The sequence below is a fragment of the Corythoichthys intestinalis genome, chromosome 14 (assembly GCF_030265065.1).
Source record: "Corythoichthys intestinalis isolate RoL2023-P3 chromosome 14, ASM3026506v1, whole genome shotgun sequence".
Classification (NCBI taxonomy): Eukaryota; Metazoa; Chordata; class Actinopteri; order Syngnathiformes; family Syngnathidae; genus Corythoichthys; species Corythoichthys intestinalis.
In genome coordinates, this window is record NC_080408.1 from 11,269,536 (window position 1) to 11,293,503 (window position 23,968).

At 38.4% G+C, this 23,968-nt stretch overlaps 1 protein-coding gene across 4 annotated transcripts in view; it reads left to right on the plus strand.

The window, feature by feature from the left end:
* myom1a (myomesin 1a (skelemin)) overlaps positions 1–23,968 on the plus strand; it is a 74,995-nt gene that overhangs the window by 29,983 nt on the left and 21,044 nt on the right. For all 4 annotated transcript variants that reach the window (XM_057856488.1, XM_057856487.1, XM_057856489.1 and 1 more), the window contains 9 exons: positions 4,345–4,528; positions 4,609–4,783; positions 4,899–5,020; positions 14,591–14,787; positions 14,859–14,985; positions 16,519–16,703; positions 16,772–16,886; positions 19,884–20,040; positions 23,741–23,847. In XM_057856488.1, the coding sequence (XP_057712471.1) occupies positions 4,345–4,528; positions 4,609–4,783; positions 4,899–5,020; positions 14,591–14,787; positions 14,859–14,985; positions 16,519–16,703; positions 16,772–16,886; positions 19,884–20,040; positions 23,741–23,847 (1,369 nt within the window). The remainder of the gene's footprint in view (positions 1–4,344; positions 4,529–4,608; positions 4,784–4,898; positions 5,021–14,590; positions 14,788–14,858; positions 14,986–16,518; positions 16,704–16,771; positions 16,887–19,883; positions 20,041–23,740; positions 23,848–23,968) is intronic.

Sequence of the window (23,968 nt, forward strand, 5' to 3'; positions counted from 1 at the left end):
ACAGCAGTTTTTTTTTGAAGACGAGTGCAAGAGCAGAAATTGCTTTTTCAGTCCTGTTTTTTCTGCCATATACCGTATATATATTTCTGCTTGATTACAAAAAAAAGAAACAAAAAATTGCAAAAATAATCAGAACAGTCCTAATTTTACTCTCTTGAAATTGTAGTAAGAAAAAAGACATTTAATCATAAAAATATTATGGGAATAAAGTTGGAATTTACTAACAGTCTGCAGAAAATACTTCAAATTCATCTACAAGATGAGATGCGGTAATAACCTCACCTTCTGCTCATAGTTATAGTGGGCTGAAAAAGTATCTGAACCTTTTGGAATTTCTCACATTTCTACATAAAATCACCATCAAATGTGGTCTGATCTTTGTCAAAATCACACAGATGTAAAAACAGTGTCAGCTTTAAATAACCTATAAATGTTTGGGAGTTTTTTTCATATTTTAATGAGGACAGTATGCAAACAATGACAGAAGGGGGGAAAAATAAGTAAGTGAACCACCACATTTAATATTTTGTGCCCCCCCTTGGCAGTAATAACTTCAACCAGACGCTCCCTGTAGCTGCAGATCAGTCTGGCACATCGATCAGGACTAATCACGGCCTATTCTTCTATACAAAACTGCTGTTGTTCAGTCAGATTCCTGGGATGTCTGGCACGAATCGCTGTCTTTAGGTCATGCCACAGCATCTCAATGAGGTTCAAGGCAGGACTTTGACTTGACCACTCCAGAACGTGTATTTTGGTCTTCTGAAACCATTCTGAAGTTGATTTATGTCTGTGTTTTGGATCATTGTCTTGTTGCAGCATCCATCCTTTTTTTTGGGCTTCAACTGTCTGATAGACGGCCTCAGGTTTTCCTGCAAAACATCCCAATAAACTTTTGAATTCATTCTTCAATTAATCATTGCAAGTTGTTCAGGCCCTGAGGAAGCAAAACATCTCCAAATCATGATGCTCCCTCCACAATGCTTCACAGTGGGCATGAGGTGTTGATGTTGCTGAGCTGTTCCATTTTTCCTCCAAACATGACGTTGTGTGTCACTCCCAAACAATTCAACTTTGGTTTCATCAGTCCACAAAATATTTTGCCAAAAATTCTGTGGAGTGTCCAAGTGCCTTTTTGTGAACATTAAACGGGCAACAATGTTTTTTTAGACAGCAGTGGCTTCCTCCGTGGAGTCCTCCCATGAACACCATTATTGGCCATAGTTTTACATATACTAGTTGATGTGTGGACAGAAATATTGGACTCTGCCAGTGATTTCTGTAAGTCTTTAGCAGACACTCTAGGGTTCTTTTTTACCTCTCGGAGTATTTTGCGCTGAACTGTTGGCATCACCTTTGGTGGACGGCCACTCCTTAGGAGAGAAGCAACAGTGCCAAACTGTCTCCATTTGTAGACAACTTCTCTGACTGTCGATTGATGAACATCCAGACTTTTAAAGATGGTTTTGTATCCCCTCCCAGCTTTATACAAATCAGCAATCCTTGATCGCAAGTCTTCAGACAGCTCTTTTGACCGAGCCATTATGCACACCAGAAAATGCTTCTCATCAAGACAATTCTTACCAGGTGTGTGTTTTATAGTGGGCAGGGCAGCTTTAAACCACTGATCAGTGATCACATACCTGACTTAAAGTGTTTGGTAAAAATTGGTTTTGATTGCTCTTTAAGTCTCCTTAGGCAGAGGGTTCACTTACTTGGGGTGGCGTGGCTCAGTGGTAGAGTAGTTGTCCCCCAACCCAGAGGATGTGGGTTAGATTCTCTCCCCTGATGAGCTCGCCTAAGTATCCTTGCGCAAGATACTGAACTCCACATTGCTCCTGGTGCTGCGTCACCAGTGGGTGGATGGCGATGTAGTGTAAAGCACTTTGAGAGCCTTGAAAGGTATAAAAGCGCTATTCAAGTATAACACCATTTACTTACCCCCCCCCCCCCCCCCCCCTTCTTTCATTGTTTGCATGCTATCATTAAAATATGAAAACCTCTAAATGTTTGGGTGGTTTTAGTTAAAGCAGACACTGTTTTTTCATCGGTGTGGTTTTGACAAAGATCAGATCACATTTGATGGTGGTTTTATGCAGAAATGTGAGAAATACCAAAAGGTTCAGATACTTTTTTATACCACTGTAGCTGGGATAGGCTCCATTCCTCCTATAGACCCTACTCACGTGACGTCACAGCCACGCCCCCGCGCCATGTTGTCCGTACAATCGTCATGTTAATGCATTAGCGCTTCGTAAATTCCTCCTATTATGGCGTGTTTTTCTGCTCGTTAACATTAATAATCAAAATGGTGAAGTCGTGTGTGGCGGTCGGTTGCAAAAACAGAGAAGATAGACGGAGAGACTTGAATTTTTACCGTATTCCGAGAGACCCGAAGAGGAGACCGAGATTGACTGCTGCAATTCGACGAGAAAACTGGGCTCCAAACGACTACCACAGATTATGTAGTAGTCATTTTATATCTGGTAAGATGCATTTAATATATATTTAGAGGGTTTTGGGCTGACAATCACAATTAAGATCATTGCTAGGCTAATCGCCGACAACATACACTCAGATGTTGTGAATGAACTACCTGAAAATATATAATTATAAGGGGATAATCAGACAGTTGTCATACAATTTCACTATTGAGGTCAAAAGCCAAAAAATAAATTCAACTAGGGACAATCTGGAGTAGTGCTATCGCACTTCATATTTATTACATATTATATATGTATGTAGTGAGAGTGCTATCGCTAAACCATATAAACATTAAAAGCCCTAGCTCCATTGACAAATGATATGAAATACATTAGACTTGCCAGTGGATGTTAGCAAGAACAAAAGATTTTGAATTGAAAATTTCGTAACTCACCTTTCGAGCACAAGATTCCTGCCGAATTTTTGTGTACGAGGACCTGTTTCACCCAACCAGCAACGAAGTATTTATAAGCCTCCAAGCTCTTAAAGTTTTTCAAACTTTCGTGAGAATAGGCTGATTTTGTGTGGACAAGATAGTTGTAAATATCAGGATAGCAGATGTCAGGCGAAGCCAGCGGGTCGAAAAACATCGATTTAGGCATCAAATACGGATCTGGCGAATGGATAAACTGAAGCTTTTCCACGTAACGCCTTTTATGCAACGCATCCAATGAGTTTACAGCGTCAGATAACACCGGGGCTTCCATGAATTGCTCTATAACTTGCTCGACTAATTGAAAACAATGAGAATTGGTCTAAAAAATAGGTACAATATGGCGGCCGGAAACAGCGACACGCCCATTTTGTGACGTAGTTGAGTAGGGTCTATAACCCTCATGAGGATAAGTTAGGGTGACCAAACGTCCTCTTTTGCCTGGACAAGTCCTACTTTCACGTAGTATGCTCGTCGTCCGGGCAGGTTTTATAAATTCATAAAAATGTCCGGTTTTTATGATTTTTCACGGGACCAATTTGAAGAGAATCCCTCTGGCCGCTGGGTGGTAGCGCCTGCCTGCAATGAAATGGCTCCTAGTAGTTGGGAAGGAAGGAGTAGTTCTTGTTTTTGTTGGCAGTTTACCACTATCATGAGGCATTACCGCCATCTACTGGGTTGACGATTTGGCCACAACGCCTGCCCAGTTAAGTTTTTTACGATAAATACGTATATAATGGCAACTGTTGACTTCTGTCGGAGCTTTGACCGTAAAATCCCGTTTGGTGTCGCATCGTTGCGCTGCCGATGATTGTAAACTTTTATAGCAAAGTTTGATTTTTGCCTCAGCTAGCGATCAGTAAGCTAAACCACCCTACGTATTATGGGAAATGTAGTTTTGAACTGCTACGTTTGGAAACATGCTGATTGAGTTGTTTGTCAGTTTATTTCGGTTATTGTTTGTGTGCAATCTAGAACATTGAATGAGAATATCAATTGAATGGTAATAACAATTCGTCAAGGACAATTGTCGTGATAGTAATTTATAAAAATGTTTAGTTGGCACATAGCCTACTGTGTGTATGTGTATTGACTGGACTACATTTCCATGAATTCTATATATATTATTTTTTTCAAACTGCATTTTTCCATCCAGAGTGAGGGGGCACACTTTAAATATATTAAACTGATATAGGCATCTTTGAGTGAATTTCGAGTAAAATTCAAGTATCTTGAGGCCGGGCTGAGTGTCATCTTTTTTGGAAATCAAAATATGGTCACCCTAGGATAAGTAGTACAGAAATTTAATGAATTCCTTATCCATTCATAATTGTTTATAATTGTAACGATGTAAGTACTTGCTGTTTATCGCAAATCTAAAATTGTATTAAGAATGGCTTTGTGCTGTTTGCTGCAATATGCTTCAGTGCGTTTCAGGCTCAGACATGTGGCAGAGGGTGAACACAAGCATGCCCGTCAAGTCTCCTCGCTTCGCCTTGTTCGATCTGTCCGAAGGTAAATCGTACAGCTTCCGTGTGCGCTGCTGCAACTCTGCGGGCGTGAGCGAAGCCTCCCTAGCCACCAGTGAAATCACTGTAGGAGACGTGCTCGGTGAGTCCGCTGTCCATCCGACATGAACTTAAAACAAACATTCAAGTGAAGGACATTGTCATTGTCATGCTTCTGTGCAGACCTGCCTTCATCTCCGGGCACACCCGTGGCCACCAGGAACACTAGCACCTCAGTAGTGGTCTCCTGGGAGGCCTCTAAGGATGTAAAGAACCTGGTCGGCTACTACATTGAGTACAGTGTTGTAGGCACGGACGTTTGGATGCCGTGCAACAACAGGCCTGTGAAACAAACCAGGTAAAACACTTTGACAATGAGACCTGACCCTTTTTGAACTGATTGGGCTCTCTATATTCCCACAAGTGTTCTGCATTTAACCACTGCTCATAATATTTCTGTGGATCATGTTCAGGTTCGTGTGTCATGGCCTCACTTGCGAAACCACGTGCGTGTTTCGAGTGAAGGCGGTCAATGCCGCCGGCTACAGCCTGAGCTCCACCGCTTCCCAGCCGGAACTGGTGCGGGCAGCCATTTGTGAGTCTGCAATCCACTTTATCTTGTTCTCTCTTACCATCAGTGCTCATAAATTTACTCCACTGCTATGTGTATCGTGATAGTTTGTATCCCAAAAAGGTTATCGATATGCTCGCTCTCGACCGTTTAAAGCAACACTTGGTAGCTCTTCAACCTTTATAAAATATTTTCACAACATTTGTGCTTTATCGACTGACAACTAGTTGAATGACGCCTCTTTTATACAGTGCCCTCCATAATTATTGGCACCCCTGAAAAAGATGTGTTTTTAGCTTCTAATATTTTTTTTTAATTCAAATAATATGGGACCTTAATGGGAAAAAAGAGAAAAATCCAACCTTCAATACAAGTGCATTCATTCAGTGGGGAAAAAAATCCCACATAAAGAAAAAATTATTTGACATCAAATAATGTGTGTCACAATTATTAGCACCCCTGGTGTTAATACTTTGTACAACCCCCTTTTGCCAACAAAACAAGGTCTGGGGACTGAGATGGCCATGGGAGGAGCTTGATTTTGTGTCTGGTGAACCATTTCTGTGTAGATTTGGCCATATGTTTAGGGTCATTGTCTTGCTGAAAGACCCAGTGACAACCCATCTTCAGCTTTCGGGCAGAGGGCAACAGATTTTGATTTAAAATGTCCTGGTATTTCAAAGCATTCATGATGCCATGCACCCTAACAAGGTTCCCAGCGCCTTTGGAAGCGAAACAGCCCCACAGCATCACTGTCCCACCCCCATACTTCACAGTGGGTATGAGGTGCTTTTCAGCATGCGCATCTTTCGTGGCACGCCAGACCCACATAAAGTGTTTGTTGCCAAAAAGCTCAATCTTGGTCTCACACAAAAATACAGGGACCGTGTGCTTTGGTCAGATGAGTGGTCAGATTTTTTCTTTATGTGGGATTTTTTTCCCCACTGAATGAATGCACTTGTATTGAAGGTTGGATTTTTCTCTTTTTTTCCATTAAGGTCCCATATTATTTGAATTTAAAAAAAAAATAGAATCTAAAAAACACATCTTTTTCAGGGGTGCCAATAATTATGGAGGGCACTGTATCTTGAGCTGGTCTGTATCGCTTTCACCGGCACTAATTAACTTTGAGGAGGGTGGCAGGAAATCTGCTACTAGAGCTGAAATGAATACTTGAGTAACTCGAGTTTAAAAAATTGAGCCGAGTAATTTTCTGCGCCTCGAGGAATCGTTTAATTTTTCCCAGCTCTAAGCATCACGTTTTGCCCGGACTAATTTTAATGCGGGACAACGCGCTAACGTCACGTACGTACCGGAAGAAAACAGCGACTGTAATGGTTCGCGAATGTGGAGAACAAGATAGGACCTAAGATCAGACAACCGAAGGGAAGCGCTCAGGGATTTATCAAGGCACAAACAAAACAAAACATGCGATCGCGGAAAAGAGAAAATAACAAAAGGGGTCCTTCGCAAATAGGTCGACGGAGATCAATAATGCGTAACTGAGCAGTGGGCAGATACCCAAAAGACAAACAAAAATACACTCAATTAGTGCTGCAGCTATCGAATATTTTAGTAATCGAGTAATCGACTGAAAATTCTATCGATTAATTGAGTAATCGGATAAAACAAATATATTTTTAGGTGAAGAGCAATTATAAATATACATGAGAAAACAAGACATTTCATCTAATCATGAACCATTTTCAGTCAATCAATGTCTTTATTTTCGATGTATATTGTTGAAAACAGCCAACAATTGCATCTCAGATGTAACTAGAATTAAAAAAAAAAGACTAATTCACTGCTTTCACTCAAAAAACTTTTAGATCTTGTTAAAAAATAAAATAATATATATATATATATATATATATATATATATATATATATATATATATATCTTACCTAAAAATGCCGTTACGCTTGATAACACACATCACTTAAAAGTTAGGATTTTTTCCCACGTGTTTCAATTGAATTTCTCTTTGTGTCAGGCCATTTTTAAGTTCTAGTTAAGTTTTAAGTTAGTCTAAACTGTAAGTCCTGATAGGATTTTGAGTTTTTGCAGTGTTCAAAACAAAATGTATGATACAGGCTGTATTGGAGCACATTAGGGACCAGTGCTACTTGGTGTTTTATCCAGCAATGACTACTGAGCTAAAATTGATAGTTAGCATGATTAAGTTTTCATTTTACACCCTCATCACTCCACAACGCTATGTTATGTTAAAGCCTGTATGTAAGACACGTTAGCCACGCATCGACAGTGGTCATAATTAATTGAAACCTAGCCCTCCGCAGGGCTAACGTTACATGATCGGGTGACTATTAGCGCAAAGAAGTTACGTGAGCTAGTAGCGACAGTAACGTTAATCTTATTTATTAGCGCTTAGCGCTCTACTGCTTTAAGATGGCGGCTGTTTACTAACGCTGCCCAGACGCGGCCGAGTGTGTCATTCTCATCTAGTTCAACATACATGTGATCTCTATGAGACGCATCTGACGCTACTTGTTAATACTAGCGTAGCATCGTGCGGGCTAGTATTTAGCAACGTCGGCGTTGTTTGTGGCGGCTGTCGGCTGCAGTAAGTTTGTTTTTTTCTTCTTCCTCTCCGCACGTGACAGCGCGTTGTCCCGCATTAAAAGTAGTCGAGCAAAACGTGATGCTTAGAGCTGTCAAAATAAACGATTACTCGAGGTGAATAAAATTACTCGGATCAGTTTTTAAACTCGAGTTGCTCGAGTACTCGTTTCAGCTCTACATTCAATACCTGCACAAGGTAGAGGATCACAAAACAAAGATGGCTGACGAACAAGATGGCAAATACAAAGCGACTCGAAAGTAGTATGTGTCGAATGGTGACCAGCAAGCTAATATCTCGGCACCGTTGTCTTGGTTTGCCCGCGTTTATATACTACTGTTGATTAGCTGGAACTCGCTGCCGGTGGGATGTTGGGAACGGTCCCACAGCCGACTCTGAAACTAACAAAATCTAACCAGCAGCAGAACGTGACAGCGGCGGCGAATATATTTGATTTCAACCATGCACGGATATAGATATAATGACAAAGAAGCCGACGAAAGCCAAGAGAAATGCACCAAGAAAAGGCAGAAAATGTCAAAATTGTGGGAGCATTTCAAGCTGGAGACCAAGGCGTTTCACTGTAATACACTGTACAGCATTTGCATAACAATACCCCTGCCTGGCCCTGGCTACCCGCGGCCCCGCCAACGCTTCCACACCCCCGGCTGAACCCCGTGACCGATGACCGCCCCCGCAACCCGGATCGTGCGCCACCGCGTTCATGATTTTACGACACTGTGCGGGTGTGCGCTGGTCTTCATGGGAAACGCAGTCTTCCTTAAGGCAAAACACTACTGATTTTGTCCACTGGTGTCGCTAAAATCGACCAAAACTGAAAAGTTACTTAGTGTTGCTCTCAATTAAAAAAATAAATAAAAAAAGGGAAGGAACTAACAAGTTGCAACCAAAATCTTCCACTGGAAAAGTGTCTGTGTTAGCTCAAGGTTGCCAGCCATTGACATTGCTTTCACAGCCAGTCTTTCCAGTTTCGGGGGCATTTATAGGTATACTATTCTTCATGTTCATTTTATGGCATTTATAGGTCACTTCCCGTTGATTTTGAGTCACATCCTATTCATTTACAGACATTCCCATGTCACTACCTGTTCAGTAACCCCAAATCAACAGGAAGTGACCAAAAATATTGTACATTTTAGAATGATTTCCTGACCCATTGTTCGATGACTGTTGCATCGCCATGTCGTGAGATAATAGTTTTCGTGAGCCTTGTATCGCAAACCTAATCGTGAGGTACCCAGATCTTCCCACCCATCTTTTATTTTTAAATTCATTTGCTTTGACGTTACTCCTTGACCTTCAATCTTTCATCAATTCATTCAGGAGCATAAAATACCGCAGAAAATATGAAATAAACATGCTTTTTGTTGTCATTGGCACCTTAAGGCAAAAATACTACCGCTTTTGTCCACTGGCGTCGCTAAAATCGACCAAAACTGAAAAGTTACCTAGTGTTGCTGTAAATTAAAAAAAAAAAAAAAAATCTTCCACTGGATTATTGTCTGTGTTAGCTCATTGTTGCCATTGACATTGCTTTCACAGCCAGTCTTCCCGGTTTCGGGGGCATTTATAGGTAACTTCAGGTTCATTTCATAGCATTTATAGGTCACTTCCCGTTGATTTTGAGTCACTTACAATTCATTTAGGGACATTCACATGTCACTACCTGTTCATTAACCCAAAATCAGGAAGTGATATGTAAATGCCCTGAAAATCAACAGGAAGTGACCAAAAATCAATATATTGTATAATTTAAAATGATTTTCTAACCCATTTCTCGATGATTGTTGTATGACCATATCGTGCGATAATCGTTATCGTATCGTGAGGTACCCAGAGCTTCTCACCCCATCTTCTATTTTTAAATTAATTTGCTTTGACGCAAGGGCGTAGGTTTGGTCTCAACATTGGTAGGTACGCTATTACAGCATAGCCTGCATGTACACGTTTTGCTGGGGACGGGACATTAATAAGACCAAACAGATTGGGTACATTTCTCAAAAATTGCTGGTTACTACATAAAAATGAAAAAAGTTAAAATTATTTTCATAGGGATAAAGTCATTTTTTCAAAATGCTTCCTTCATTTAAATGAAATTTACAGTGGTTGTATTTTTGAGTGTTTTTTTTTGGGGGGGGGGGTTAAAAATGTGTATAGGCTGCACATGTAAATGCTTTTTTTTTTTTAATTTAGAAAATAGACACATTTTAATTAATGAATAAATCCACAAAATGCACAGTTGAATTAAAGTTGACAGTAGAAAACATACAGGAAGACACCTCTCTAATCAGCTTTCTATTCGACTTTCACAGGTTAGCAAGTTCACACAGTTTAATGTTATGCTAACTCTGATGCAGGGGTCGGACTTCCAGTAACAGAATTAGTGGCATGTTCCCCAACTCCACAACATTGACATCTTTTTACATTATTTACAGAGGCTGCTGCTGCTGCTGGCCGACAAAAGAAAAAAAACTTCTAATATCGCTCCTCTTCAAAGGGGGCGGAGGAAGCGGCATATTGACATGTATTTCTCTCTGGATTGTGTGAATGTGGGGTTTCTAGTCATCAGCCAATCAAACGTGCGTTTGAGGGGGAAAAATGGACCGACACATTCAGCAAGTGAAAAGGGGTAAATTTAAGTCTGAACATAATAAAAGTAATGCACTTAATCATGCTAGGGTCAATTCTAACCTAACAACACATGGGAAGACCATGTAAATTACCTTTATAGCTAAACTTATTGAAAATGCAAATAAGGTAGCTTAAAAGTTGGTGGGGACAATTTGAGCATCCTGAAATGTTGGTAGTGTTATGTCCCTACCGTCCTTATGCAAACCTACGCCCTTGCTTTGACGTTACTCCTTGACTTTCAATTTTTTTTTTCTGAGTGTTAAGCTTCCCTCAGATTTATTTTCACTAATCTTATTGTCTTTAATTTTTTTTCTTATTGATGAGGTCTGCCATGAGTGTTCTGCTTCATTCTTCTCTTTCCATATTATGGAAAATTGACTTTTTAAGTGCTTGTTCAATGTATGTATGAAGTGTGGGAATTTCTTTTATTGTCTTTGTCGAATTATTCGCTCATTTTGCCCAAAATATTACACAGAAAGGTTGAGACAGCTGAAAATGGTTTTGAATTGTGGAAAAAAGACTAATGTGTTTTTTAAGAATAGTGCTACTGACTAATATTTTATGCATGTGCCTGCTACATTTTGCAAATGTGTGGCCAGTTTTGTCATGTGGATGTTGACGTAGCTGTGTGCTAACTCTTCAGGAGCCCTACTGGTGCATTGACAAGGTGAAAAAGGCTAAAACATACTTACAAGAGCATGAGGCTAATGAGTCAAGCTTCTGTGTAAGTACTTTTTCCAAAACCAAGGAAGGTGTGTGTGTGTACTTAAAGCACATCAGATAACTGTTAGAGGGTTTATGCAGGTCGTTAAAAAGCATTAAAAGTCATTGAATTGATTTTGTCAAAATTCAGGCCTTAAAAAGCATTAAAATAAATCTTTGAGGCATTAAAAATCATGTAAACTAGACAGGTTTGGGTGTGGGTGTTTATGCTTCTCAGTTTTGCTTCCTATTAATCCTATTAAGAGTTAATGTTAAACCCAGGAATCGCTCTTATGTACCGGTAGCTACTCTGGTTGCTAATTTTAGGGCTGAAAGTAATACCGATTGGCTGCTAGTGTTCCTCTCCTAGCCCTCCTCCATGCATGCATGGCCTTCCTGAGCCTTGTGTTCTCACTGGAACAGAAGTTGCATCAAGCGGTTTGTTGCGTTTAAGTTGCATTTGTATTTTCAGCGATTAAAAATATTCATTGTTTAACGCTTGCAATTTGTGTGTGTAAAACTATCTACAGTTGAGCATGGGTAGGGTTGCCAACTCCCTGAAAAACAAATAATGGACACATCATGGGTAGAGCTGGCCTGCCCGATAACAGTCACTATGGCGAGGGGCAAAATATCGAAATTGTGATATATCATGATACTTTGTATCCCAAAAGGTTATCGATATGCTCCTGCCAAGAATCGAGATAACGTTTTAAAAAGGTGTCAGTGTTTAAAAAAAAAAAAGGGACCAACAAGGTGCTTCGTATGTAGAGGTACAACTCATGGTTTTGGACAGTTATTTTGTATTTAGAGGTACTTAGAGGGTTAATTCCGACTTACACGGAAATTCGGGTTACATCGCCAGCCTAGTAACGGAACTTGTTCGTAACCTGGGCCTGTTCCTTTAGCAAATAAGACACTATTTTCAAGTTTCACAATAATATGGGACAAAGCTCAATACGGGATGCTGTCTGTTGTTTCTGAATACGGGACAATTCCATTTTTCAAAGGATGGTAGGGCATTAAATTAGTTTAAAGTTGCATTTAATGAGATTTGCTGATGCCTGTAGAAACCATGTGTTAACCTACGACAATAGTTTTAAGGATGTGTTAGCATTAGTATAAAAAAACTCATAAAGACATTAAAGATGTACGGTATATTGTTTTATAGGTGTAGTAGGAACATTAAAAATGTTATAAAAGTTTACAAAATCCCAATAATGTTGTCCCTGCTTGATATGAAAGCAGAATTACTGTTTTTAAAATCAAAGATACAATTGTGGTTATTCAGGGGTCATGTGGAGAAAAAAAAAATTCCATTCATTCAAAATATATAACAATGTATTCATAGGCGGAGTTTTACTTTTGGGGCGGGGGGGGGCACAACATGTTGATGACTCCGAATAGAAGTGTCAGCAATAAAATTAACTTACAGGAATATTTATAATAATAAAGCGTTTTTTGTTTCATATCATTCTTGAGGGGAATTCTAAATCAGGCTGCTTAGGCAATACTTTTCGCCAAGATTGTCATCCATTGAATATGGTACGCCCGCCGGTGTTGTGCCAATGTAGTTACCCCAGTCAAAAATTATATCCCCTGGGCGGAGCCATTTAGAGGTAGATTTGTGTCTTTATTATTCAATCAATAAAAAGGAAAGTTACTTCAATTAAAGAAAAGTTGCTTCAATCAAAATATTTATTTTCAATCAAAAAAAAGTCGCTTCAATTAAAAAAAATGTGTTTGAATGCAGAAATAAATTTGAAGCTCCAAAAAATGCATGTGAATGCCATTTTTCTTTGATTTTTTTTTGTTTTTTGTTTTGATTGAAGCAACTTTTTTGATTGAAGTAATGTTGATATGTGTTTGGGCCACATTTTGGCTAGGACGTTTTTTTCTTTATTATTCAATCCAAAAAAAAAAGTTGCTTTAAAAAAAAAAAATTAAAAAGAAACATCACTTCAATCAAAAAAAGAAAAAAAAAATTCAATCATAGAAAACTCTTTTGAATGCGAAAAAATATTTGAGATTGGAAAATCTGCATTTCAACACTTAATTTTTCATTGAAAAAGTTTGATTGAAGCAATCCTTTTTGTGTGTTGTGTACCCATATTATGGGTAGGACATTTGTTTCTAAATCATTCAATCCCCAAAAAAGCTGCTTCAATCAAATAAAATATTTAAAAAAAAAAAAAAAAATCATTTGCATAATAAAATTGCCCTCCTCTAAATTTGTTGTTGTTGCTGAAAATAATATGCAAAGCATATGACCGTTTGAGGTGCTCGTCACATGATCTGTTCGACAAAATAATTTTGACCCATTATAAAAATATATTTTTTGTTCATTTCATTCATTTTTATTGCAGTTTTATTGCTTTACAACTTTTATATACGGTATTGGCTCGAATATAAGACGCCCTGATTATAAGACGACCCCCTCTTTTTCAAGACTCAAGTTTGAAAAAAGACTTTTTGAACGCCAAATTTTTATACAGAAAATAATTACAGTAGATCTGAAACAAATGATTATAATTATTGAGAGACAATATAATTGAGAGAAAAAGCATGTTATTTTGCCTCATTAAAATCTTAATATCTGAACATTTAAATATGTAAACTAAAGTACAATCACATCAGTAATGAATGGCTTCTGGTTTTTGAAATGTAAATAAACCAATCTATTGTGATAAAACAACAAAATTGCAATCACTGCATTAACCTTCAAAGTGAAGTCTAACTGTAACTGTAGTCTTGAAACAAATCTGAATAAGGAAAAACATTGCAATAAAATAATGCAAACTGGTTAAACTTGAGAGTAACTCAGATCTGTCATGACAGAACATTGCTCCTCAAGTTCAGCATTCACTTAATTGATATCTGGCGCCATCTAGCGTCGTGAATGGGTATAATGTCTAGACCCCGAATATAAGACGACTCCCACTTTTTCAGTCTTATTTCAATACAATAAAACACAGTCTTGTATTCGGGCCAATACGGTATAATGTATTCTTATGGGAAAATCCTGCTCGACATACAACCATTTCAACTTACAAACAAGATCCTGGAACAAATTAACTTCGCATGTAGCGGTACCACTGATGGTTTTGGACAGTTATTTTGTATTGAGAGGTACTTAAAGGGTTAATTCCGACTTACACGGAAATTTGGGTTACATCGCCAGCCTAGTAACGGAACTTGTTCGTAACCCGGGGCCAACCTATATTCGTTCCTTCTGCAAATAAGACACTATTTTCAAGTTTCACGATAAAATGGGACAAAGCTCAATATGGGACGCCTACTGTTGCTTCTGAATACGGGACAATTCCATTTTTCAAAGGATGGTAGGGCATTAAATTAGTTTAAAGTGGCATTAAATGAGATTTGCTGATGCCAGTAGAAACCCTGTGTTTACCTATTATAATAGTTTTCAGGAGAAAGTGTTAGCATTAGTAAAAAAATAAACTCATAAGGACATTAAAGATGGACGGTATAATGTTTTTATAGGTGTAATAGACATTAAAATGTTATAAAAGTTTACAAAATTCCAATTATGTTTTCCCTGCTTGATATGAAAGCAGAATACTGGGTTTATGTGGAGGGAAAAAAAAGTTCCATTCATTTAAAATGTATAACAATGGATATCTGCAACACGTCTCAGCCGTCCCTGCGATGCCGACTGGCGTGCGCTTGCTGGAAGCTGACAAGGACACAATGGTGATTGGCTGGAGCGAACCGGCCAACACTGGAGGAGCTGACATCAGAGGTTACTTTGTAGACTACAGGACTGTGAAGGGACAAGTGGTCAGCAAGTGGCATGAGCTCAACCTTCAGGCCTTGACTACCACCTCCTATAAGGTGAGCTCAAATCCAAAACACCATGTTTTTCTCTTTTAGCACCAAACTCATCTTCATCTGTTCCTGCTCAGGTTGAGAACCTGAAGGAGAATGTAGTTTACCAGTTCCAGGTACGCGCCATGAACATGGCAGGTGTGAGTGATGGCTCCGTGCCCAGTGCAGCCCTGGAGTGCCAAGAATGGACCCTTACTGTGCCAGGTAGCATAAGCGTATTGTGTAAAATTGTCTTCAATGTTGACCTAAAAGCTATGTGTTAAGGTCATCAGAGACTCAAAATCGCCATTAATGGTAACAAAAATGTACATGTCAGGTTCTCTGAAGACTTCAAATAGTTTCTAAAGGTTACAAAAATATTTGATTCACCGAAGACTGAAAATTTTATTTCATGTATCTGAAAAAGCTTACAGAATTTTTCAGAAAGTGTGTAATTTAGGTTAATTGAAGGCTTAAAAGGTGGAAAAGCGCTATATAAGTATAACACCATATAACCATATAAATGTCCCTTCAGTCTTAAAATATGTACGTTAGATTTTTTTGAACAACTTAAAATTGACAAAAATTGGTACTGTGCTAGGTTCAATTAGGACTTCATATTGTCTTCTAATGTTCACAAACACTTAAGTTAATTGTACATCCTAATTTACCAAAATGTTCTTACAGTCGTGAAAATACGGACGTTGTGCGCCTTAAGCATTTAACTGATAAAACTTGTTCCTCAGGTTTGAACATTCAATATTGTCTTCTACAAAGGTGGGGCAAGTAGCCAAAAGTTTATTTAGGTAAGAGTAGCGTTACTTCAAAATAACATTACCCAAGAAAGTCTTCTATAAAATTTACACAAATACAAGTAAAACAGTATTTGATGAAAAGAATACTTAAGTAATGAATAACTGCACTCACAATGTTTGATTTTTTTCTAATAATGGTATCGTACCGCAGCACATCATATTTGAACTGTTATTTTTATTATTATACTGTACTATAACCTATTCCATGACCATATTAGGGCAAAAAAACACAAAAATAATGAAATTCTGACTGGAAAAAGCTACAGAAATGAAACATCACCCATCCAAAGACCAAGAATACCCTCTAGTGGAGAAAACATCCAGGTTTTGCCTGGTTTATTGATGCCAAATAAAACCTGGGAGAGGGTAAAATACAAGCTTTTGAGTGATATATTTTCTTACAGTGCTTTAAAGATACCACGTGATTGAAACACACTGGCGTGATCATAGGACTTCTGACTGCAAGCTTATGTGTGTGGTCATGTGACTGTATTGTTTCATCTGATTGGTATCATGGAGTCGTATGATTTTTGTTGCGACGTCTCATTGGTGAAACTGGTAAAGCCACTGTGCTGGCAAAAATAAAGTCAAATCTAATAGATAGAATAAAGAGGGAAATGTAATAACTCTAGTGTTGCCCAAACTACTGGAGTAAGATTTTTTTTTTTTAATTACTCAAGTAAATGTAACTTGTTTCTATCCACCTCTGGTCTTCTATGTTAACAAGAACATTCTCATTGAGGCTCCCTGAAGTTGTCTTTGATTGAAAACTATTGTCTTTTATAGTTGTGGTCAAGAACAATAATACATTTGTTTGTAATTTAGATTGCAGACTAAATTGTCTTTCAGTTTGGAAAAGGTGTAAATTGTATTTATTGAAGGCTCAAAGCATTGTGTGTTTTAAAATGGATGTTTAATGCCATGGCCCGGTTTCTCGTCAAAGGCCCTCCCGTTGGGCTTCATGTTCTGGAGGTCCGGGACTCCTCCATGGTTGTGCTGTGGGAGCCACCTTCATTCGACGGTCGATCTCCTGTCAATGGCTACTATTTGGACGTCAAGGAGGCGTCAGTTGGAGAAGAAGGCTGGACGGCCGTCCACGAGAAGACGAACAAGTCCAGGTTTATGAAAGTGAGAGGAGCTTCTATGCATTTGGAAATGAAACAAGAACCTCCTCCTCACTGTTGTTGTTGATTCAGGTGAGCGGGCTACAGGCTGCTACGTCCTACGTCTTCCGTGTCCGTGCTCAAAACCTCGCAGGTGTTGGAAATCCCTCCGCAGTCTTAGGACCCATCCTGGCCGAGAGTCGCCCCGGTAAGTGTGATTGTCATGTTAGGAAAATGTTAGTAAAGGCTGAGACTGTATGTACACTTAAAATGTAATTGCATCTTTGATTAACTTTAAAAATACACCAAACATATATTTAAATGAAAAAATACAACAAAATGGCAGAGATAAAATTATGAAATTATTGTCAATTAAGTAAAAGAAAGAAATACAACAAAATTATATTACAAGTAAGTAGGGCTGGGCGATATGGCCTTAAGTACGTATCACGATAAATTGAGCAGATTTACCTCGATAACGTTAAATGACGATAAATTCGCCCAAGCAAACTGTTATATAATTTGAAAATTTGAATCAATGCATGGAATACAAATTAAGTTTCTCGTTAAAATTATTTACCAGCTTTCAATTTAACAATTGCACATGCAGTCTAAACATTAAGTATTAAAAAAAATCTTGTAAACAATAAGAATTCTTGTGTGAACATTTATAACAGCTTGTATGACTTGAAAAATATCATCACTTGAATTTCATTAAATTCATTCCGCATTGTTATACACTAGATAGTGGCATACGTTTAGATATGTAGAATAGATACAAATACGACACATCCACCCGCCCCCCAGAAATTATACTTAATTAAAAAATAAAATGTTTCACAAACCTTTCTTTTATTCAGCTCAATTATTTACATCTTATGATTTTGGAAATCCTTACAGTATGCAATAAATAATATTACTGTTCCCAAGCACTGTGCTTACTGTACTGTAATTTTTACAAAAAATAAACAATAGTAGTTACTCCCCGTCATCTAGGACGAGCCACTTACAAGACTAGCACTGTCGTGTATTACAAATACTGCTTTGAACACGTCTTCACAGACAAAAGCAATGACACAGGCTTAAAGAGGTCAACTTTAATTGTGTAAATCACACTTAATGACGACACGATCTCCTGGTTGAAATAGACGACATCCACTTAATTCTATTGAAGATATGTAATGCTGAGGCAATTTGTCAACTTTACTTTTAAAAGGAAACGTGCACTGTTTATCCAGTAGATGGGGCTCTTGCAGTGCGTCAAACAGTGATTCAATTTAGGGCAATTGTCTTAAAAGTGGTTCATTGTTTCAGAAAGCCTCGGTTTTTCCATCCCTATTTGGAACCCGTCAAGAGTTTACTTAATGTCGGGTGAAAGTTTGGCGAAGCTAACTTCAGCCCGACTTCATCCCGTTTACTTGTAGCGTTAGCCGCTAGCGTTAGCTGCTAGCGTTAGCCTACCGGGCTTCTGTTTGATTGGCTTCCTGAAAACCATGTGACTCCAAACGTAAGCACACTGTCTGCTTTCTTAAAGGGGAATGAACATAGCCGAACAACACAGAGTCAAAGCGGGATGAAAAGACTATATTTTCTTCTTTTATTAAATTACCGAATTTACCGACATGGTCAAAATTACGTCGGTCATCGTGAAGAATTTCGGTAACGGTAAATTTTCGGTTTACCGCCCTGCTCTACAAGTAAGTATTCGACTGTATAAAATATGACATTAAAACTTTACCTTGTACCGTATTTTTTTGGACTATAAGTCGTTTTTTTTTCATAGTTTGGCAGAGAGTGCGTCTTATGTCTTAACACATTATTATCATTGTTGCTTGTTAACATGTTCTTTATGCTATAGTTATTTGAATAACTCTTAATAGGTATGTTACATTAACAAACCGTGCACGTTCTCAGTTCGTTGTTTATGCGTCATGTAATGTTAACATACCATACACCTATTCAGCCTGTTGTTCTCTTTTTTTTTTTTTTTTAAATGTTAAATTGCCTTTCAAGATGACACGTCTGTTCTTGGTGCTGAATTCTATCAAATAAATGTATTAATAAATTAATTTAAAAAATGTGACTTATACTCCGGTGCGACATATGTTTTTTTCCTTTTCATTGCGTATTTTTTGGCTGGTGCGACTTATAGTCACAAAAATATGGTAATTAATTTCAAAATGACCCTTAAATATAATCAAATGTTTCTCAAACATATAATTAAAAAATAACACAAAACTTACAGAAAACTGATTCAAATTAAAGTCAAAACAATCAAATATTTTTAGAATAAAATTTTAATGATCAAATAAAGTTACTCAATGAAGTAAAATAAAAATGCATTTCCTCATTCATCCTTCATCTAAAGCGTCTCTGAGTGTCATGACAAGCACTCTATAAATGTATTTTTATTAAATAATGTACTTTGGATAATCTGAAAAATCACACATTTTTAATTTTTTTCATTCAAAAAGTCCAGTGATTCCTCATTTTTAACGGTTATTGGGGACCAGAACCTGCTGTGATAAGTGAAAAACCGTGGCATGGTCAATGTATTTATTCAGATTTAGCATTGGAAAGAGATACAGATAAGACATTTTTTTTCACTTTTTTCTCCCCCAAGTATAATTTAAACATTTATGTATGCATATTTTTAATAAATGGGTTTTAAGAATTTCAAATATAATAATCACGATAAAGTTTTAAACATAATACTGTCGCACCAAATAATTTTTTTAAACAAGAATAAAGGACTGTCGTAGAAAAATGCTTAGCTTTATTAAATGCTTCATTGAGTGAGTCCGCTCAAATCCAAAGCTGCTCACTTACACACAATGAGTTGGCACAGCAACTGTTTAACAAGTTAAACGATGATTGGCGCATGTGGTGCTTTGATGCTCGGCTCTATGGTAACATTAACCATCAACGTCTGGCAATCATTGTTAATTTTAATAAGTAACTCCAGTGCACGGGCTGACGTACAAAGAGCAGGGAGAGGGAGCGAGAGTGAGACTACGCGATTGGCTTGGGACAGCGCATCTATATTATTATTATTATTTAGATAAAAAATACTGAGGGCGCAAAGTAGTGAGGGATCACTGCAGATTGAATTCAAATTTAGATAGACAGCAGGATGAAATTGAATTTAGATTAAAGAAAAAAATAAAATAATATTAATAATAATAATCCTCTTCTGTTTTCTCAGGCACCAAAGAGATCTACGTGGATGTAGATGACGACGGCGTGATCTCCATGGTTTTCGAGTGCTCTGAGATGAGTGAGGGCTGCGAGTTTGTCTGGTCCAAGAACTACGAGGCCATAAAAGATACCTCCAGATTGACTATCATCAATGAGAAGGGCAGGTTGGTGTCAATTAGGCTAGGTTCATACTACAGGTCTTAATACACAAATCCGATTCTTTGTCATATCTGTTTTTTTGTCGTGCCTGTTCAGACTGCCTTTGTCCATTGAGACCATTCAAGTATCACGCATGCGCACTAATTCCGACACGCGCCGAGCAAGACGACCCGCATGTGCAAAAGCATCAAAACAAATGACCACACATGTTGGCTGTCATCTGTCATTCCAGGAATATCATATTTTGCTTTTTAAAAAGAGGACACAAATAACAGACATAAATAATCCCAGTTTAGGCTTATATTCAAAGTATACGGATCGATAGCATGCACGCCATGTCCGTGAATGTCACACACACATACGGGCAGTTTGCCCTGACTCTCGGCCGTGTAAGGATTGTTGAAATATTGCTTATATGTAGCAGACAGAAAACAGATCATTCTCAGGCTTATCCTCAACCCATTTTTATTTTTTTTATGACTGTTGTCAAGTCAGACCCAAGCTAGGCGCTAATAACGCACAGTTGCACCGCTACCGTAGCGTCTCTCTCGCCGCAACAGTCTGGAAAAATGTGGCCCACATCGGATTTGAACCATATACGAAAGTGATCCAGATTGGATTTGAAATTGTCCAGTTCAATGCAACTTGTCACGTTCAGACCGTCAAGTAAATGCCTCACTCGAGTCAGAAAAACACGAAAATATCGGATTTGTGCATTAACACCTGTAGTATGAACTTAGCCTTAGTATCAATCCACCTTCACTCACCGCATGGTCCTCATTGTTTGCAACACAAGACTCCAAAACTAAATTCAAGTAAAGCAAGCAATCAATCATTAATAGTACAATTCAAAGGGGAAGAAAAGTCCTATCCCATCCCATCCCATCCCATCCCATCCCATCCCATCCCATCCCATCCCATCCCATCCCATCCCATCCCATCCCTATACTTGTGTTGGAAATGTGGTTTAAAGACTAGAAAATGTTATTTCTGGAGAAATTGTGATGGTTGCTTAGTTGTGATGGTTGTTATATCAGGATACTTTGTTAATTTTGTGGCATCTCGGACTTCCTGTACATATATGTAGATTTTGAGGCATTCCAGGGTCACACCCTTTAGATATCGGGTCGCTTCCTGTTGATTTTGGGGCATTTCAGGTAAGGGTGTAGGATTGGTGTCAACATTAGTTGGACAATATAACAGCATAACCTGCATGTACACTTTTTGCTTGGGATGGGACATTAATAAGACCAAACAGATTGGGTGAACGGGGGGCAGGGCTACATTTCTCACGAATATGAACCAAATTAATTGATATGCTAAATCAGGGTTGCCTGGCACGGCCAGACTGTTCTCCCTGTGTTTTTCAAACACTGAGAGAATAGTCTGGGACCCAGCCCATTAACGGCCTCTCGAGCAAGTACAAAATCAATCGACAAATCAGATTCGTTTATTTGCGTGACGTGTTCTTAACGAGCAACGTCACTCTTCCGAGTCGGAAGTTGTCACCACAACAACACAGATGGCGAACAGGAGAGCCGAGAATATGTTCCAATCCACGGTAAAATCAGTTTTAAATTACCAAAAACACATCAACACAAGTCATTGACAACAGTCTCTCGCGCTAGCCATGTTGAATAAACTCCGCTCTCCTCGTATGTTTACTTCCGCGCGCAAGTCCTTCGTCCCGCCCGTCGCTGATTGGTCCACTCCGCTGTCTGTTTGCTGTGGTTTGCTCCACCCTGGAAATTTTATCCGCTTAATGGTGGCCAGACTCAATGGCTGGAACAGCGGTGAGTCTGGAGTACCAGGCTAAAATCAGGGGGGCTTATTACGTCGATCACGATCGACCAGTCGATCGCAACATTTCAATTTTTTTTTTTTTTTTAAATGTACATAGTTAACTATGATTATGTGGTGTGCTTTTTTTTGTGGTATGTGAGCAACATATGAGGTTATGCAGCATCTGTCTCTCTTCAAGCAGCTTCTTGCTAATGTTTTCCTGGTTCTATAGTTTCCAGCAGAGTTCACTACATTTCTCACAGTTTAATGAATGTTAACAGTAGAAAACAAACAGTATGACACTTCTCTCGAGTTTTGCAGGTTGGCAAGTTCACACAGTTTAATGATATGCTAACTCTGATACAGGTCAGACTTTCAGTAGCAAAATCAGTGGTGCGTTTCCCACCTCCACAACATTGGTGTCTTTTTAATTTACTTACAGTGGCTGAAAAAGAACTCTAATTTCCCTCCTCTTCAAAGGGGGCGGAGGAGACTGCATGTTGTCGACATGTATTTCTGTCAGGGCTGTGTGAGTGTGAGCTTGCATGTGTGTGTTGGGGGTGGGTCAAGTCATCAGCAAATCAAAACGTGTTTGAGGGGGGAAAAAGCAGGTGAAAAGGGGTAAATGTAAGTTTGAACTTAATGAAAATAATTCACTTAATAATGGTGGGGTTAATTCTATGTAGTTCTGCAACGATTATTCGATTAACTCGAGTATTCGATTAGAAAAAAAATATTCAAATTAAATTTTATTGCTTCGAGTATTCGTTTAGTATTTTGTTTAGTGGCGATGTTATGGTTTATTTGAAAGTGTTTGCATTTAGTTTTATTGATTGGGGCGGATACACTGCCCTCTAGTCTGCCTCATTTCACATGGCTGAATCCAACTGCTCCCTGTTAAGACCAACATAAGCTAAGTTTTTGTTTGAGCTAATGTTTTTTAATGCATTCGTAATTTCGTTTATTGATATATATAGCTGTTTTTTTGTGGGAATATGTGTTTGAACCTTTTGTTAAGAGCACAAAAAAGTTAGAATTTCATAGCATTTAAGCTAGCGGACCTTTGCTATGTAAGTTAGCCAATTGTTCTTTTGCTGTACATAAAACCCCCTTTTTTTTTTTTTTTTTTTTTAAATACCGTTTGAGGCTCAGCTCAGGTATTTTAATTTTTGATGTTACTGATCCAATTGCTCGATTATTCGAACTGACTAGTTCCTCGATTATTCGACTACTAAAAGAATCGATAGCTGCAGTCGTAATTCTACCCTTACAACATATGGGAAGAGAATCTAAGTTACCTGTATAATTGAACTTAAGATATAATTCGTATAAGGTTGCTTAAAAGTTGGTGGGGAAAATTTGAGCATCCTGAAAAGTTGGTAGTGTTATTATTCCTACCGTCCCTATGCAAACCTACGCCCTTGACTTCAGGGTCACTTTCTGTTGATTTGGGGGAATTTCAAGGTCACTTTCTGTTGATATTGGGTCACTTGGTTTGGAAATCAATAGGAGCGAAGTTCTTGTGCTATTGAAATGAATGGGAAATTTTGGCTATTAGAAATGAATGGGTATGTTTTTGGCTGAACCATACGTTTTAGCAAAAACTAAATAGAACATTTGTGCCCGTTAGGGACTTGAGTTTTTTTGATGTACAGTATAAATGATGTGATTTGGACAAAAATTGTAGGACAAGTAGTGTTTTGAAATTTCACTTTCACGGTCATTTTTGGGTTGTCCCAAAAAAAAAAAAAAAAAAAAAAAAAAAAATGTCTGAGTCGTGTGAAAAGTGCGTTCATTTTGGTGTATGAACCGTGTCGGTGGGTCAAACGGTTTTGAATAGATGGTAGCTTTTGTATTACAGTACTTGCAAAGCTACTATCAATAACCAGGCTTCTACAGTATGTGGTGTCCTTCATATTACAGGTCCAGAGCTATCTTTAACAACCCCTCCCTGGAGGATCTAGGAATTTTCTCCTGCGTGGTCACCAACATGGAAGGCATCTCGTCCAGCTACGAGCTCACTGAGGAAGGTGAGCCGTGCCCTAAATGCACTTGCGCTTTGTTGGGCGTGTGGAGAGACACTTTGTAATTGATACATACGTCCCAGCTGCTAGACAAATGTGAAGTGGCACCATGCGCTATGAAGAAAAT